Source organism: Sceloporus undulatus, chromosome 10 (genome assembly GCF_019175285.1).
Source record: "Sceloporus undulatus isolate JIND9_A2432 ecotype Alabama chromosome 10, SceUnd_v1.1, whole genome shotgun sequence".
Lineage (NCBI taxonomy): Eukaryota > Metazoa > Chordata > Lepidosauria > Squamata > Phrynosomatidae > Sceloporus > Sceloporus undulatus.
In genome coordinates this window covers 14,889,775-14,905,772 of record NC_056531.1, presented here as the reverse complement: position 1 = coordinate 14,905,772, position 15,998 = coordinate 14,889,775, and the positions used below count along the sequence as shown (strand labels likewise).

Sequence of the window (15,998 nt, the reverse complement as noted above, 5' to 3'; positions counted from 1 at the left end):
CTGTGATGGCGAACCTATGGCATGCGTGCCCGCATGGGCACTCCAAGCCCTGTCCTCGGGCACGCTGTCAGGACTGCCATGAAGGGGCCGGGGCATGTGTGGTGGGCCGGTGGCGGGCACGCGGGCTGGACTTACCAGGCCCAGCGCCGCCAGGGAGGGCTCTGGATAGGCTTGCCATTTCACGGTGGTGGGCAGGACTTTCCCGCCCCCTGGGGGGCGTGCCCGGTCCCGCCCCACCCTCCCCCCATTCCCAGGTGGCTGCCTGACTCTGAGCTCCCAGGGCTGCTGCCTCCCTTTCCTACAGTGCTGAGCAGGAGGGCTGGAGCAGCAGCAGGACTGAAGCTAGTAGGGGGCGGGGTCTGCTGCTCTGCCCTGTCCCTATTGGCCAGCCTTCTGCTTCCTTATTTGGCAATTGGCATGCTGCAACGTCCAAGCAGGGAGGGCTTTGCACTCAGGCAAGCTGCTTTTAGCTTTTTCTCTTTCTCTTTCCCCTCCTTCTCTTCTTCTTCTTATTCCATTTTTTTCTTCTCCTCCTCTTCCCCTCCTCTTCTTCCTCTCCTTTTTCTTCCTTTTTTCCCCCTCCTCATCTTCTTTTTCTCTTTGTTCCTATTCTTCTTCTTTCTCCTCCTTTTCTTCTTTCTCCTTCCCCTTTTTTCTCATCCTCCCCCTTCCTCCTCTGCTGTTTCTGTTGCTGTTGTTGTTGTTGTGTGCCTAACTCCTTTCTGACTTATGGCAACCCTGCCTCTAGCCCCCTTATTTACCCCCCTCCTCTTCTTCTCAGGAGTCCAGGGCTTCTCAAGGCTTTGCCCCCATTACAAAAGAAAAAAGACTTTGCAAGGAATCTGACCCATAAATCCCCCCTAAGTTGAGACATACCTGGGGGAAAAGAGGGGGTGAGGGGTTTTGGGGGGGTTGGAGGGGACAAGGAAAAGGAGGAAGGGGGAATTGCTAAGAAGGCTTGGAAGTGGGAAATGTAGTTTTCAATGGCACAAGTGTCTGCCTGTGATCTTGCAAATGCTATTCCTGCTTGGGAGTGGGAAATGTACTTGTAGAATTGGGGGGGGGGGGGGTGTTTGGCCAGAAAGAGAAGTACATTTCAGCCTTCTGTCTAGGAATAATGCCAAAATGTCCTCCATTTTGAGCATGCCTAAGAAACATGCATTTATATTAACATTTTTTAAAAAAATTATCAATTTTTCATGTGTCCTCCATTTTTATAAAAACGTGTCCTACATTTGAAAATGTGATCCTACATTTATCCTACATCTATCCCGGTTTGGAGGTCCTGACTTATGGCAACCCTAGCTCTGGAGGGCTGAGAGGGAAGGCCAAGGAAGGCGCTGGCCCTGGCTGGAGCCTCGGGAGACCTATAGCGCCACTGCTTGCCTGGTCCAGCTCCCTCCAGAGGAGCTTCGCCCGCTGCTGCTGCTGCTGCTGCTGCCTCAGTGGCAGGAGAGCAGCAAGAGCAGCAAAAATAACAGCAGCTCTTCCTCCGGAGGGGGGGGGGAGAGTGTGTGTGTGTGTGTGTGTGTGTGTCTCCAGAGGGGAGCACAAGGAAGAAATCGGGGCTGGAGGGTTTGTGTGTGTGTGTGTGTGTGAGAGAGAGGGAGTGAGAGTTGGAGTTGCCGACCTTGAGGTGAAGCTATTATGGGGCTTTCAGAATGGATTTATTTTATTTGCCATTCATTTCCCCTGATTCTGTGAGACTGATTTCCCAAGAGAGAAAGAACCCAGTGGGTTTCCATGGCCAAGCTGGGATGCATGGAGTGGGGTTTTCTGGCCATGAGGGAATTCAAACTCCCATGCTCCCACTCCATCTCTCCATTAGAGACAGGGCTAGTGTTGTTGTTGTTTGTGAACTGTTTCCTATGTGGGACACAAGGTTTGTTCAAATGGAGTGTGTGTGTGTGTGTTATTGTGGCCCCTTTTGAAGCTGAGAGAATGTGCCTTGCAAAGAAACCCAGGGATTGGGGTATGGGTGTGTTATTGTGGCCCCTTTTGAAGCTGGGAACTACAGTTCCCAGCATCCCCTAGCAGCGAGCCAGGGCAGTTAAAGCAATCTCAAACTGGATTATTTCTGCAGTATGTTTTGGACCTTAGAGGGGATTTTTTTGCCTTTGGGATTGCCTTCCCCTGAGGCTGAGAGAGTGTGATTTCCCCAAGGGGGAACCCAGTGGGATTTTATGGCCATGTGGGGATTCAAACTGCCAGGCTCCACCTCCCTCTACATCTCAGAGAGGCAGAAAAGGTTGTTGTTGTTGTTGTTGTTGTTGTTGTGTGCCTGCAGGTTGTTTCTGACAATGGCAACTCTAAGGTGAACCTATCATGGAGTTTCCTTGGCAAAGTTTTTCATGATCCTTCCTGAGGCTGAGAGAGTGTGGCTTGACCAAGATCACCAAATGGGTTTCTATGGATGAGCAGGGCCTCAAACTCTGGTCTCCAGACACACTACTCAAACCACCGAACCATGCTGCCTCACTGTATCTTCTGTGTTTTTAAAATGCTTATTGTTGTGTGCCTGCAAGCCATTTCCAATTTATATCTATATCTATAGATATGTATATATCTGTGGGTGGATGTGCATGTGTGTGAGAGTGTGTTATATATAAATAGATGTGTTGGTGTATATATGTGTATGTGTGGCATATATATATATATATATATATATATATATATGGGTGTGGATGTATGCATGTGTGTTTCTGTGTATGTATATGTGTGGGTTGGCAGAAATGTGTGAGTGTATATATGAGTGGGTAGGAGTGTGTGTGTGTGTGTGTGTATATATATATTGGGCAGACTGCTGCACTAAGTCCAAGGGGGAGCTGTAAAGGGCTGTTGTGTGCCTTCAAGTCCTTTCTGACCTATGTGTCAACTGTATACTGAGGGTTTTCTTGGCCATTTTCTTTAGAGGAGTTTTGCCCTTGCCATCCCTTGAGACTGAGACCAAGCAGGGATGAGAACGCTGGTCTACAAAGTTGTCCAGTGCTTAAAACACTATGCTGGCTCCTTTTTATCATCTTCTATTCTACATTGTAGAAATAATGCAATTTTTCAGTGCTGTAGTTCCATCCTATGGAGTCCTGGGATTTGTAGTTTTACTTCAGCCTTCTCTGCAAAAGAATGCTGGTGCTTCATAGAACTACCAATTCCAGAATTCTGTAGGATGGAGCCATGGCAGTTAAAGGGGTCTCAAACAACATTACTTCTACAGTGTAGTTGCAGCCTAGATTAGGCCACTGAATCGGTGGAATCTTACTTGTTCATTCATTGATTGTATGTGTTTTCTTTAGTTGGGAATAACCAACAGGAATTTATTTATTTGTATTTTACTTATTTTATTTGGTTTATATGTGGCTTTTCTGTCCAGGAGGCTGTCCAAAAGATCCTCCATTTTGAGCAGGATTGTGGTTGTTTCTGACTTACTGCAATCCAAGGGTTTTTTTTGACAAGGTTTTATCAGAGGCTTTTGCTTCTTTTTGCTATGGCCATCATCTGAGGCTGAGAGCATGTGTTTTGCCTCTATTTTTGAGTGCTTTAAAGTCTTTCCCAACTTAGGGCGACTCTAAGTTTCTTCAGAGGAAGTTTGCTGAAGGCTGAAAGAGCATGTGTGTGGTGCCTTCAAGTTGCTTCCAACTTATGGTGACCCTAAGGAGAAAATATTATGGGGTTTTTTTTCCTGGCAGGTTCATCAGAGGTTTGCTACTCCTAGCCTCAGGCTGAGAGAGTGTTGCCTTGGGTTTTTCCCTGGAAGCCCACCAGCGCAGGGCCTCCCGAAGGGAAGCCGCCCCAGAAGGAGGAAGTCCCACCCCTGGCACCCAGTGCCACCCGTGAAGAGATACTCTGCGTTTGGGCATCAGTTTCAAAAAGGTTCGCCATCACTGACCTAGAGAGTTCTAGAGAGGCGTCCTTTCAGGTTAAAAAATGGCTTTTTTTTTGTTATTTGCAGTCTTTCCATATTCTTGCGCCCTAATCTCTAGCAAACACGGAGGACAAGTGTTAAATATATATTTAAATCTCTGCCATTGTTGATTAGTATTTATTTCATCTATATCGTGAGCCGCCTTGGGAGAGAAGTGGGGTCTCAATTACATTGAACATTGCTTCACGCCGCTTTCGTGTGTTGCTCCGTCCGCAGGGTCCCATGGCGGCCGGCATTCCAGGGGAGTGGCGATGCGGCACCCTCCCGTCACGCCACCCGGAAGCGCGGTCAGGTGGGACACGGCGCAGTCAGCAGCATCAGCCGCCATCGCCACTGCCTCCCAAAGGACCTTGGGCAACCCTCAGCAAAGCCATCTTTCAAGGGAGGCTGCCTACCAAGCCACCACGTTTACCTTTGCGTACAGAGGATGTGTCCTAGCCAGGGTGAGAGGGCAGCCCAAGGGCCATGCTCGCTCTGCGCACTGCACACCAGGATCGTCGGAAATAACAAGAAACAGCAGGACGGACAGCTAGCGGGAGAATCGGTCAAGGCGCTGGTCTTGCGTTCTTTGGGGGGGGGGGACACAAGTCTCTGTATGGCCGTATTGGGTCACAGGTCGCGCAGCCTGCAGTTTAGACCTCTATTGCTTCCCTGAGTTCATAGACCATGAGCCACCTCCAAAAACCACGCTCTGAGGGCTCTTGATTTTTGGGGGGCATTTTCCATGACTGCCACCCAAACTAAGGGAGAGGAGCCGCTGATAGTGTTGTTCCTTGGCTTTGTGAGAATCAAGTGGCTGGCAATAACCAATCGCGAAAAAAAGGGTGTTGTACATACTAACACGGACCAACGTCCAGCAATAAAACTGAGTGAAGACTAAATCGGTGCGCAAACTGGCCTCTTAAGCTGACTCCTTCCCTTGTATGTGAAATCAGGAATTGATGCAGGCAAGTGAAATACATTGGATTAAGTATTTTCAGGGCATTGTAAAATTCGGAGAGGGAGACGTGCCTTACTCTCGCTTTGCAGCAACAGCAACTCGTTTATGTATCTAAGCCAGCCATGTCCAAACTCTGGCCCGCCGGTTGTTTTGGACTTCGGCTCCCAGAAGCCTCGGCCACCTTGACAATGGTCTGGGATGCGTGGGAGCCAAAGTCCCCAACGCCTGGAGGGCCAGAGTTTGGACATTACTGACCTCTTTTTCATTTCTGACTTCTTGTGCTTGTCCAGAGGGGCTTTGGCCCCGAGGCTGAGAGAGTATGGCCTTGCGCAGGTTCAGGAAATGGGTAGCCGAAGGACGACGAGAAGCAGGACCACACATCTCTCTGGGTTTCTTTATCTGTACAGGCGGCTTTATGCACCCCGATGATAAGGGACGACCGCGCCACGGTTTTATCAAAGGCGGTCCGAAGCTGTTTCTCCGGCCCTGCGCTCCCCAATTTCCCCTAATAAGTTAGTATAAATAAGCGTCCTCCCCCCAATCCTATCCCTACCTAGCTGTCGAACCTGGCTGCACAAGCAACACGTGTAGCGAAGGTCCGAGCTGGGTCAGCTGAGCCACCCAGGCTCCTGGCAGATATCGTTCCGTCTAGAGATGCAAAGCGGGACCCAAAAAACATGAAGAGAGGGAGAGAGACGCACATAGGACACACTCACACAGGTTGTTGGGGGCGGCTGATGGGCAGCAACGGTGGCTTTGCCAAGGTGGCCAAAGTCCATGGAAGGGCAGGGTCCTCTTGGTCGGGGGCATGATTGACCCACGCCCACCTTCCAAGGTCCAGGCCGGCCTCTCGCTAGCTGTCTTGGAAGTTTCTGCGATGGGAAAGGAGACAGCAGCCATTTTTTGTGGACAGTCGGGGGTGTCCGTGGTCAAGCTGCCCATTAAGTTGTTGGCGCAGCTTCTGGGTCCCCAGTGCAAGTGGGCAAGGAATGTATATTTATGGTAAGATAAATGCCTACATAAATTGTTTTCTCTAGGGCATTTGTTGGTCTCCAAAGGAACTCTATGGTCAACATCTGCTATAAATTGACCACGGAATAGCGCTGGAGGACCTACAAATGCCTAGACGAATGTTATCTCTGCGTCCTCCAGAGCAAACTCTGTGGTGCTGGCAAGGTTTACTGGCATGGAGAAAAGCCATGGGGCTTACCAAGGATTGTTGCGTTTGCAAAGAGGGCAAGTCTGCTGCAGGAGGAGCCACGGATCCACGCAGTCGCGAGTGAAATTCGTGCAAACAGGGCAGCACCCTGAGACACTGTTGGGAAGGACAAGAAAAGAGGGCTTAGGAGTCAAATGGCAAGGAAGCCAACAACAGGGAACTTCAGATCCTCCGGCACAACTCTATGCTCAGCATCTACTAGGAATTGACCGCAGAATGCGCCGGAGGACCGACCAAATGCTTACATAGATGTCTCTCTATGTCCTCCAGTGCAACTCTATGGTCAACGTCTAGTAGTTTCCAACTCTATCGGTAGATTATTCGCCACGCAAGGATGCCAAACGTCAAGGGAGCCCCTGACTGGTTCTTGTGGACCTGGTTCCAAGCAGATGGCGCAGCTGTCGATCTCCATTGTGCCCAGCTCCGAGGCGCCTTCCCAGGGTGGTGGGATAACGGCGGGTTTTCAGCGCCGACAGCCTCCGCGCCACGTGCTGCTTGAGGTCCGGCTGCGGGGCAGGGTAAAGCCCAGGTTAGCGCTCGGCTCCCAGCCCCGGGCAATTGTAGCGCCAGGGAAGAGCGCCTGACGCGTGCCCACCTCATGGTCTTGCTCCAGCTGGCTTTGCGGGACTGTCGCTGGGCTTGCATGATGACGCCGGTGCAGAGATGAAGGCGATGAGCAAGATGGCGTCCCACCAGCTGCTGGAGTGGTACTTCTGCAATGGGAAACATCTGTGAGAACATCATGCGCTGTTAGAACATTTCTCCCACGGCGACCAGACATTCTCCTTTTGCAACATTGCAACTGTCTATCCCAATCCCAAAATGTCTCCTCCATCCCAAACCTCCCTTTGCATTGTCCTACATTGTCCTACTTCCACTTATGGGAACTTAACAAAAAGCTGTCCTACCAAGAAATGTAGTTGTTGGGCCATCAGAGAACATTATTATGTAAGTAGTTCCTTTTAGAAAGTAACTTCCCCAAACTCCTTCACAAACCTGAACTCTGGAGTGTTTTCTCCGGTGCAGATGACCCCCTTGCCATTCGCCGTGAAAGGGCCGCCCCGTGAAAGGCCACACGTGGGACCATGAGGTTCAGCGTCACCCCTGAAAAGAGGAACGGGAAAAAAGTATCAGATGGAGGTCTGGAAGGGCAAAAACAGGCCAAGCAGGACCTTCCTCCCACATTAAATTTGAACTCAAGACTACAATTGGGTTCACAGGAGCGGCAAGCGATTAAATTTATTTATCACAGACACCGTGTCGTTATTATCGCGTTACTACGTTATCTTTAATTACCACGGTACCACGTTTTCCAGCAGCACTGCCTGGTACGTGATCTTTGCTGTGGCCCGCAAGGCCGTTGCGAAGAAGGAAAGAAGGGATTTTAACGATACATTAGATGGAAAGTATGTAGTTTTAGAGCGAATTTAAAAGAAATATTAAAAATAATAAGAGATAAGTAGAAAAAAATATAAAAGTAAATAGAAAAGAACATAAATAATAAGAGTAAAAATATAATATAATACACGAATATATCAATAAAATAATAAAAGTTATCTGTTAGCTAGAAAATAATATTAATAAAGAATAATGAAAGTAAAATATAATAAAAGATAGAATAATATAAAAATAATAATTAATAATCAAAAACAATATCAAGTTAATAGTAAGAAAATAAAAGAGTATAAAATAATGACAGAATAAATAATACAATATACTATGACAAAATAAAATAATTTATATTTTATATCTCAAAAATATTATATAAATAATAATATAAATAAATAATATTATTAATATAATAATGACATAATAATATAAAATAATATAATAAACTAATATAAAATAATAAAATAATTATAATCATAATAATAATTCAATAATTTAAAGTAATACTAAAATAATAATATAAAAAGGAACGTTGGGTACTTACCGTGACAGTTCATTTCCTGCAGAGAAGGGTCCTGGCATCCTGTAATCTGGGTTTAGTCCTCCTATTTGCTCTCCTGTAGGCAGGGACAACCAAACAAAGACCGGCCCCTATATAAGGGAGGATCTAGCCCCCCTGCGCTCAGTCAATAACAAGCCAAGCGACTAGAAAGGTAATCAAGGAACTGGAACTTCAGTAACCTCAGCTAAGGGTTTTAACTAGAACACCTTAGAAAAAAACTAGTCCAAGAACAACAAAGAAACTCAGAATACCAATCCCAGCAAACAACAGAAGAACACAGGCAGGTCCACCAACAGGCAGGTAGGGTCGGAGGCGCAGGCAGCACCCGGGTGGGTGTAGGATGCAGGGACCCTTCTCTGCAGGAAATGAACGTGTCACGGTTAATAACCAACGTTCCTTTTCCCACAGAGAGGGTCCTGTCCTCCTGTAATCTGGGATTTACCAAAAGCCCTCTTGACTGGGAGGGAGTGCTTGCTGTAGGAGACTGTGGCCCCCGACCCAATCTGTTGGAGGATCCTCCTTTCAAATGACGCCTCTGCGGACTGGACACGTCCAGTTTGTAATGTCTTATGAAGGTCGAAGGCGACTTCCATGTGGCCCCCCTGCACATATCTGACAGGGAAGGCGTCTAGTGGTCAAGGCCGCAGGGGTAGATGCACTCCTGGTTGAGTGTGCCTCAACCCCTCGGGTGGAGTGTGAGTAGGTTCAGTAGCTCTTTTGAATTCAAGACCTGATTCACTTACTCAGAGTCGAGCTGGTACCTTGCCACCCCAAGAGCCCCGGTGAAAGGAAAGGAACATCTCAGATGACCTAAGGTTGAAGTCCTCTTGATGTAGATTTTGAGGCTCTGCACACATCCAATGTGTGCCAGGTCTTTTCCAAGTCCTTCTTAGGATCGGGGCAGAATGAAGGCAGGAGACATGTCCTGTGACACCTGAAAAGGCTGAGTTGGACCCCAGGCACAAAGGTAGGGTCTGGACGAAGGCACATTGAGAAGGCCTAAAAATACACAAGTCTTTATGTACCGACAGGCCCCAGCTCTGACACCCATCGTGCGGAGGGAATGGCCGTGAGAAAGATGACCTTGAGGGAGAGTGTTCGAGGAAGGCCTCCCAAAGGGACTTGATCGGCCCAACCGTCAGAGCCTCTAGACCGTGTTCACATCCCAAGATGGAAAACGATGTCTGGTGGGCAGGCCCTGTTGGAAAACTCCCCTCAACAGCCTCTTAATGTGTGAGATGGCTGCCATTCTAGCTGCTCTCGTATGAACAGAAACGCAGTGATGGCGACACCTGCCTTATAACCATGTAGGTCAAGTCCCTTCTTAATGTCATCTTGGATGGACTATAGCAGGTCAGCCACTGAAAACCTGAAGCAGTTGATGAGAACTTGCCTAAACAGTGGAATTATGTGATCAATCAGAATAGAATCTGATTCAATCTAGACCTATGGCAGCTTCCAGCCTACCACTGATCACCTTGTCAACTGTTTATAGCAATGAAGGTGATATTAAGGTGATTTCATTTGTAGTAATTAAGACTTACCATTCTGAAACGAGAATGTTACATGTCTGACTTCCAATTAAAATTTCAAAAACTATGTTGCAGTTCTTACTGGGACATCTGTGAACCTGTGTAAAATAAGACAATCCCATGGTTAGCAAAGAAGACACTGGAATAACCTTTATCTCGCAGACATTGGTGAGTCCATGCAGAAGCACAGATGCACTCTGTGTTAACAGGGCATGTGGTCGAATTAAGTCTGATTTCATCTGGGATGAACTAGTCTAGAGGCTTCAAAAATCACCCCAACTCCATGTAGCAGGCTATCTCCAACCTGTTATGAAGCTGAGGGGTCTCTCGGCTAAATGAACTGCTGATTAAGGAGACATGAAATGGAACAGGGGGCTTGGCAAGGATAGCCCTCTGGTATCTAATTTTGGAGAGAGTTTCTCCACAAAAGGGATCTGTCAAAGGAAACACAAACCTAAATTAAAATAGTATAGTGGGCCCTCAATATGTACTGGAGTTGGATTTAGGACTTTGCATGGATACCCAATCCATGGAAGCTCAAGCACATAACATATACATCACCTAGTAAAATGGAGTCTCCTATATAAATAGTAAAATCATAGTTGCTGGTGTGTCGTATTTTTGTTTGTTTTGGAATATATAATATATAAAACAACACAACACACACACCACATACATATTTACAAGCGTGGGCATATAGGTGGCTGGTGTAACGTCTCTATATGGAGCTGTATGGTGTATTAATCTGAGCATTTTTGCTAGCAGAAAACAAGGCATAGGCACCTAGGAAATCTGTTTTTCCAGCCCCAAAGGTAGTAAACAATGGTGTTGTTTGGACCAGACCATGCCATGAAAACCCAATCAGGGTATAAGACACTCACCCACACAGCAGCTAACCTTATGACCATAAAACCATAGAATCATGGAGTTGGATGAGACCACAAGGACCATCAAGTCCAAACCCCCTGCCATGCAGGAAATCACAATCAAAGCATGCCCAACAATATTGCAAAGGAATTTGTAGCTTCCTGAGACCACTAAAAGAAAAGTTGGAGCCTGACCCTTCATGGCCTTGAGCCCAATTCATCATATGCAAGACAGACCTTGTTACAATAGGCCTATCCAGGGCAGGGAGCAGTAGAATGGCAAGCCCATCAGCAGGCATTCTTATTTAAAATGTAACTACAGTATCTAGACAAGGTAAGAGGCAATTGTGGTCTTTGTGGCAGAGTCCTCAGGGCTCTGCGCAGGATGTTCTGAATAGGATTTGAAGCAACCTCTTAGCAGAAAAAACCGACTATATGTTTTAAAAACACTCATGGAGGAAGGGGGGGTTCTCCCCCCATGGAGTCTGTTTGTTTTTTTGATAAAGAGTTTTTCTTAACCCCCTGTATTAGTGAGAAACCATCTCATGGAAGAAACTGTGTTGTTTTTTGTTTCTTTAGTTTCTTCCCTTTAACAGACATCTCTCCAAGAAAGAAGGGAATGGCAAGGGGAGCCACATCTTTTGAGGCTAGCTGACTGAAGTTCACTGTGTTTTTAACAGGAACATAATCCTTTTGCCACTAAAAAGGAGTTTGGTTGGTCACCTTAATCCAATATATCTCTCACCTCATATGAGATGTTTTTACCAAAGATCCTCAATGCATGTAAGCATTAGAGGTTTGCTGAGTGACCAGAGACCTTTCCTTGCTTGAGTCACCCTGTTTATAAGCATTTAAATGAATCTGTATTGTTAAAGCTTATGCTCTTAATGAGAAGTGCTATGGCTGACAACAGTTTGTACAAAGGAGGTAGAACCATGTGCTCATCCTATGTCTTTGGCTGTTCTACCTAAGGCAAAAAGGCTCTGGACTAATGGAGACAGTGATGGAGGCCCCTGAGGAGGCAAGAAGGGTCATCAAGTGGCTTTATGGTGCCCCTCCCTTGAAGAATTAGTTTCCTGCTCTTCTCTGGCCTGGAAAAGGAGAGAGGGGGGTGAGCAGAAACAGCACAACTCAAAACTCATGTGCTAACAGTAATAAAATGAAACACCAGAAAGGTTAACCAGTATCTCTTGTAAATCTGAGCCCCCAGCCTGTTGCTGTGGGGGCTCTCCCTCCATGCTTTGCCCCATCAAGGGAGGCTGCTGTGGCAGTAGCTTCTTCCAGGCACTGAGGAGGAAACTGTCCTGTGGTTAGCAGTGACTGAAGATCATTGCTAATCATGGGTAGATAGCTGCATATGGCCTGTAGTGTAGCCCTGATACTCACAGGGCACTTTGTTTTATTTATGTTTAAAACAGCCCCAACTTCAAGCTGGGGTTTACAGCTTAGCCCTTTTATTTCAGGCAGGCTTTATAGTAACCTGGCTGCTGATAGAAGCTAGCTTGGTCCTCAACTCCCTCCACTTGATAGGTAGCTGGGAAGGGCAGAGGGTCTGCTGTGGGACATGGCTCTACATTTACCTGAGGTAAGTCTGTGTCCTGAGAAAGGATAATCTCTGATGGAAAGGAGGGCCAAGCACTCAAGCTGCTCTCTCAAGAGTGCCACGCTTTGGGGCAGCCACAATTGGGGGTGAAGGGAACTCTCCACCCATGATATCCACAAATGGTTTACCCCTTTTTGTTGTTGTAATTTTTGGGGAGGGAACACAGGAGGATTTGTATCCATGTGGTCTCTCCAAGAATCCTTGGGTTGGAAGAGATCCCAAGGGCCATCCAGCCCAACCCCATTCTGCCATGCAGGAACTCTCAATCAAAGCATACCGATAGATGGCCCTCCAGCCTTGTTTAGAAGTGGTTGGCAGAGGCCATGCTCTCTCTGGGGAGGACATGAAGCCACTTCGTGCTTTGTGTGGGATGCTCTGTGGCAGCCAAAAAGACCATTTTAGAGTTGGAAGCTTCAGCTCCTGCTGGGCCAATTCTAGCTTCCTTTACAGCCATGTGTCTGTGCAACACAGAGGAGGAATCCTCTGCCTCCTACACACATCTCTTATAAGAATTCAAAAGGAATGTGCAGGAGCCCTGGCAACACCACCATGTGTTTCCCAGTCTGCAAAAGGATCCCCTACCTGTTAGGGTCTGGGTGCCATTAGGCCAGGAGATGGGAGGAAGGGGGAGACCAAGGGTTAATGCCCCCATCTGCCTCCCTGGCAGAGTCCCAAAACCTTTGCTAGGCATGTGCCTGCAATGGCCATGGAGAGAGGGCATCATGGCAATTGCCTGCCCTGAGCGAGGGCATTTAGATCTGGCAAAGGTTCGTTGGTGGCTAGAGGAGAGAGGGCCCTGGTACTCACGTTCTCCTGTGACTCTGGTGGTTGCCTCTGACCTTGGCATTTCAGGCTGACGTCTGTGCAGAGGGCTGCAGGAATCCTTGCATGGCTTTGGTGGCTGTCTCTGAATCTGGCTGGCGAGTGTGAGGGGGGTTCCTGACTTCTGGCAGTTTCTAGATCCCTGGCCTTACCAGGCTGGGCAGAGGTGATGCAGAGAAATCCTTGCCATGGCTTTTGGCTGGCCGTCCTCTGAACTCTGGCTGGGCAGAGATGCTGAGGAAGGAAGTTTCCATGAATTCTGGCAGTTTCCTCACTGATCCTGGCCTTAACAGGCTGGGCAGAGGTGATGTGGAGAAACAGAGACATGGAGGGGATACCCCTCCCATCTTTCCCACGGCTCCCATGTGCTGCAATGCTGTTTGCAGAACATCTCCTGTGCTCCCACCATGAAAGGGGGCAGCTTTGGAGGAGAGGGAGAGTCATTGGCAAAGCCAAGACCTTTCTCCAATCCTGGGAGCCCTTGCCATTTTAAGTCTTCTTCATGCTTCCAAGGCTGTGTAGTAAAGAAGCGTGCAGAGCAACAGCAAACACATCCCAAAGGGTCTCCCTCTGAAGCCAGCTTCCTCTGTTGAGCTCCCTGAGCTAGGGAAGCCTGGGTTAAGGATGGCCCTTCACCCATGCTATCAGGGTCCTCTGCCATAGCCACCACCAAAGAAGGGGGGAAAGGCAGGAGAGAGGAGAAAAAGGGAAGACCAAGAAAACTCTCAAACCGCTTTCGCAGAAAGGAAAAACTTCGCTGGCTCGAAGAGAACATCCTGCTAGGAGCATAGGCAGGAACAAGACTGAGGCTCAGGGGGGGCTAGCTCCTCCCTATATAGGGGCCGGTCTTTTGTTTGTTGTCCCTGCCTACAGGAGCAAATAGGAGGAGCTAAACCCAGATTACAGGAGGACAGGACCCTCTCTGCTGGGAAATAATATTTTTTTAAAACCTAGTTTTTCCCCCTCAACCCCGGAAGAAATCCAAAAAGTACATTCTTGCATCCGGCGAGACCTTACCGCAGCAATGCTCCGAAAAGTTTGGTCACATTTTCTGAAGTCTGGACGAGGATCACCGGTTTCGAGAGAACCTGGGAGACGTCTAACTGCAGGGAAAGGAAGGGAAATAACATAAAAGAGAGTGGTCATTCGAACTCGTGGCGCAAGGGTCGACTTTTTCTGACCCCTCCAAAAATCTTAATCTCGGCCAAGAACCTACCTCTCGGATGGCGTTTTGGTTCAGCGCAAGGATGAGTAGCGCAGAAGCACCCAAAAAAAGGGCTCTCTTCATCTGCAGAGAAGGAAACCGCGGAGGAAAAGGCAAATCAATGGCAAAATAATATAAAACCCCAAAGGATACTAAGGGCCCTATAGGGATTTGCAGAATCCTAGTGTTGGAAGGAACTACTAAGGGCCATATAGTCCAACCCTCCTTCTGCCATGTAGGAATACATAGGATCCTAGATTCGGAAGGGGCTACTAAGGGCCATATAGTCCTTGCCTTGTTGACCACTGCGGTGGTGAAGGACTCCTCTTTGCCGCCCTTGGGGGTCTCTGCTTGCTCCTCGCCCACTGGGACAACACCGATCCAGCTGTCCTCCTTGTCCTCCAACTTGGGGTTCGTGTCCCCCACCTGGAAAAGAGGTCCAAACAGGTCTAAATTGGGGGGTGGGTTTAAGAAGAGACCCTCTTCCTTGCATTTAAGGGGACCCTTGAGAGCAGAGTGCACAGGGAGACCCCTTTCCCTGAATGCAAAGGAGGAAAGGGGACCCCACAACACCTGGGGAGGGTCTCCAAAATGGGCATTTAAAGGAAAGGGTCTCCAAAATGGGCATTTAAAGGAAAGGAGACCCCCTCAAAACCCAAAATATGCAAGTGGGAGGGGTCAAAAGGGTCCCTTCAGGGGTAAAGGGAGACCCCCTTCCCCTGAATTCAAAGGGAGAAAAGAGACCCCCTCAAAAGCCAAGTAGGGGGCAAAGGGAGACCCCCAAAAACTCTGCATTCAAAGGAAGAAAGGAGACCCTTTCAAAGCCAAAATGGGAGACCCCCAAAAACCCTGCATTTAAAGGAGAAAAAAGGGGTCCCTTCACAGCCCCAAATGGGCAAGTAGGGGGCAAAGGGAGACCCCCATACCCAAACCTTGCTTTCAAAGGAAGAAAGGAGACCCTTCAAAGCCATAATGGGCAAAGGGAGACTCCCCCCACCAAAAAAAAAAAAAACCCTTGCCTTTGCAAAGGAGGAAAGGGGGAAATGTGAGGGAGACCCCTCCCCAAAACACAGGCTTAGGAGGAGGAGAGGAGGAAACGCAGGGCTACAATGAGGATCCAAGGCAGCTACAAAGTGTCGGAGAAGGAGGCCTGAGTAAATCTACTCACCAGGACCAGGCTTCCCCGGAGGGGGCTGTTGTGGTGGTTGTTGTTGTTGGGGTCTCCTTCCTCCTCCCTCCGGAGGAAGAGAAGGGAGCCTTGCAAAGTGGTGGAGCTTCCTCCTCCCTCCTCCTCTTCCTCCTCTCCTTCCTCTTCCTCGGGGGAAAGGAGTAGCTGGACCTCCACCTGGGCTTGGCCCCCGACTTCTGGGGTCGCCCAAAGGACCCCCAAGTGGCCCAGGAGGCAGGAGAGGAGCAGTGGGGAGGAGGAGGAGGAGGAGGAAGAGGCCACCACCATCATCACCATCATGGCCACCACCATCATCGTCATCCTGGCTTCCTCCTCCTCCAGAACAAGAGGGAGGGCCTTAGGATCTCAGGGAGGGGAGGGCCAGGGCTTGGGTCCACACTCTCTCAGCCTCAGTAAACAAACAAACCCCAAATCTCCTTCTTCCTTTCTCTTTGCAGAAGCCTCCCAATCCTTCATTCCTCCCTCCCTTCCTTCCTTCTTTCTTTGCAAACCCTTTTGCAATCGTTTCTTTCTCTTTTCCTCTGCAGAAACCTGTGAACTGTCCTTTCTTGCTTGCTAGATATAGCAAGGGCCCTCTATAAAAATGATAATGATAACAACAACGACAATAATAATAATACCCCATTGTTGTTATTGGGTTTGGGGATCCATGGAGGTCCTGGAAGCAAACCCCAATGGATACCAATGATAATAATAATAATTTGCTTTTTAGGGTTTTGGGGTGTGTTAAATACATTGGGGGTATTACTA

The 15,998-nt window shown here is 48.2% G+C and overlaps 2 protein-coding genes across 2 annotated transcripts in view; one reads left to right on the top strand and one right to left on the bottom strand.

Moving 5' to 3' along the window:
* The window catches only part of CCDC157 (coiled-coil domain containing 157), a 5,745-nt gene extending 1,385 nt beyond the window's left edge, over positions 1 to 4,360 (top strand). Inside the window, exon 3 of the mRNA XM_042441892.1 lies at positions 4,139 to 4,360. Within this exon, the coding sequence (XP_042297826.1) occupies positions 4,139 to 4,360 (222 nt within the window). The remainder of the gene's footprint in view (positions 1 to 4,138) is intronic.
* Positions 4,361 to 4,562: 202 nt separating this feature from the next.
* Positions 4,563 to 15,581, bottom strand: RNF215 (ring finger protein 215). The gene is given in 17 exon segments (XM_042441887.1): positions 4,563 to 4,718; positions 5,579 to 5,735; positions 6,073 to 6,140; positions 6,142 to 6,177; positions 6,443 to 6,490; positions 6,493 to 6,528; positions 6,531 to 6,587; positions 6,677 to 6,702; positions 6,705 to 6,746; positions 6,749 to 6,777; positions 7,066 to 7,160; positions 7,162 to 7,185; positions 7,386 to 7,440; positions 13,873 to 13,958; positions 14,072 to 14,143; positions 14,354 to 14,485; positions 15,228 to 15,581. Coding segments are annotated over 17 exon segments (1,440 nt in total). The 5' UTR covers positions 15,549 to 15,581.
* Between the last annotated feature and the right edge of the window lie 417 nt (positions 15,582 to 15,998).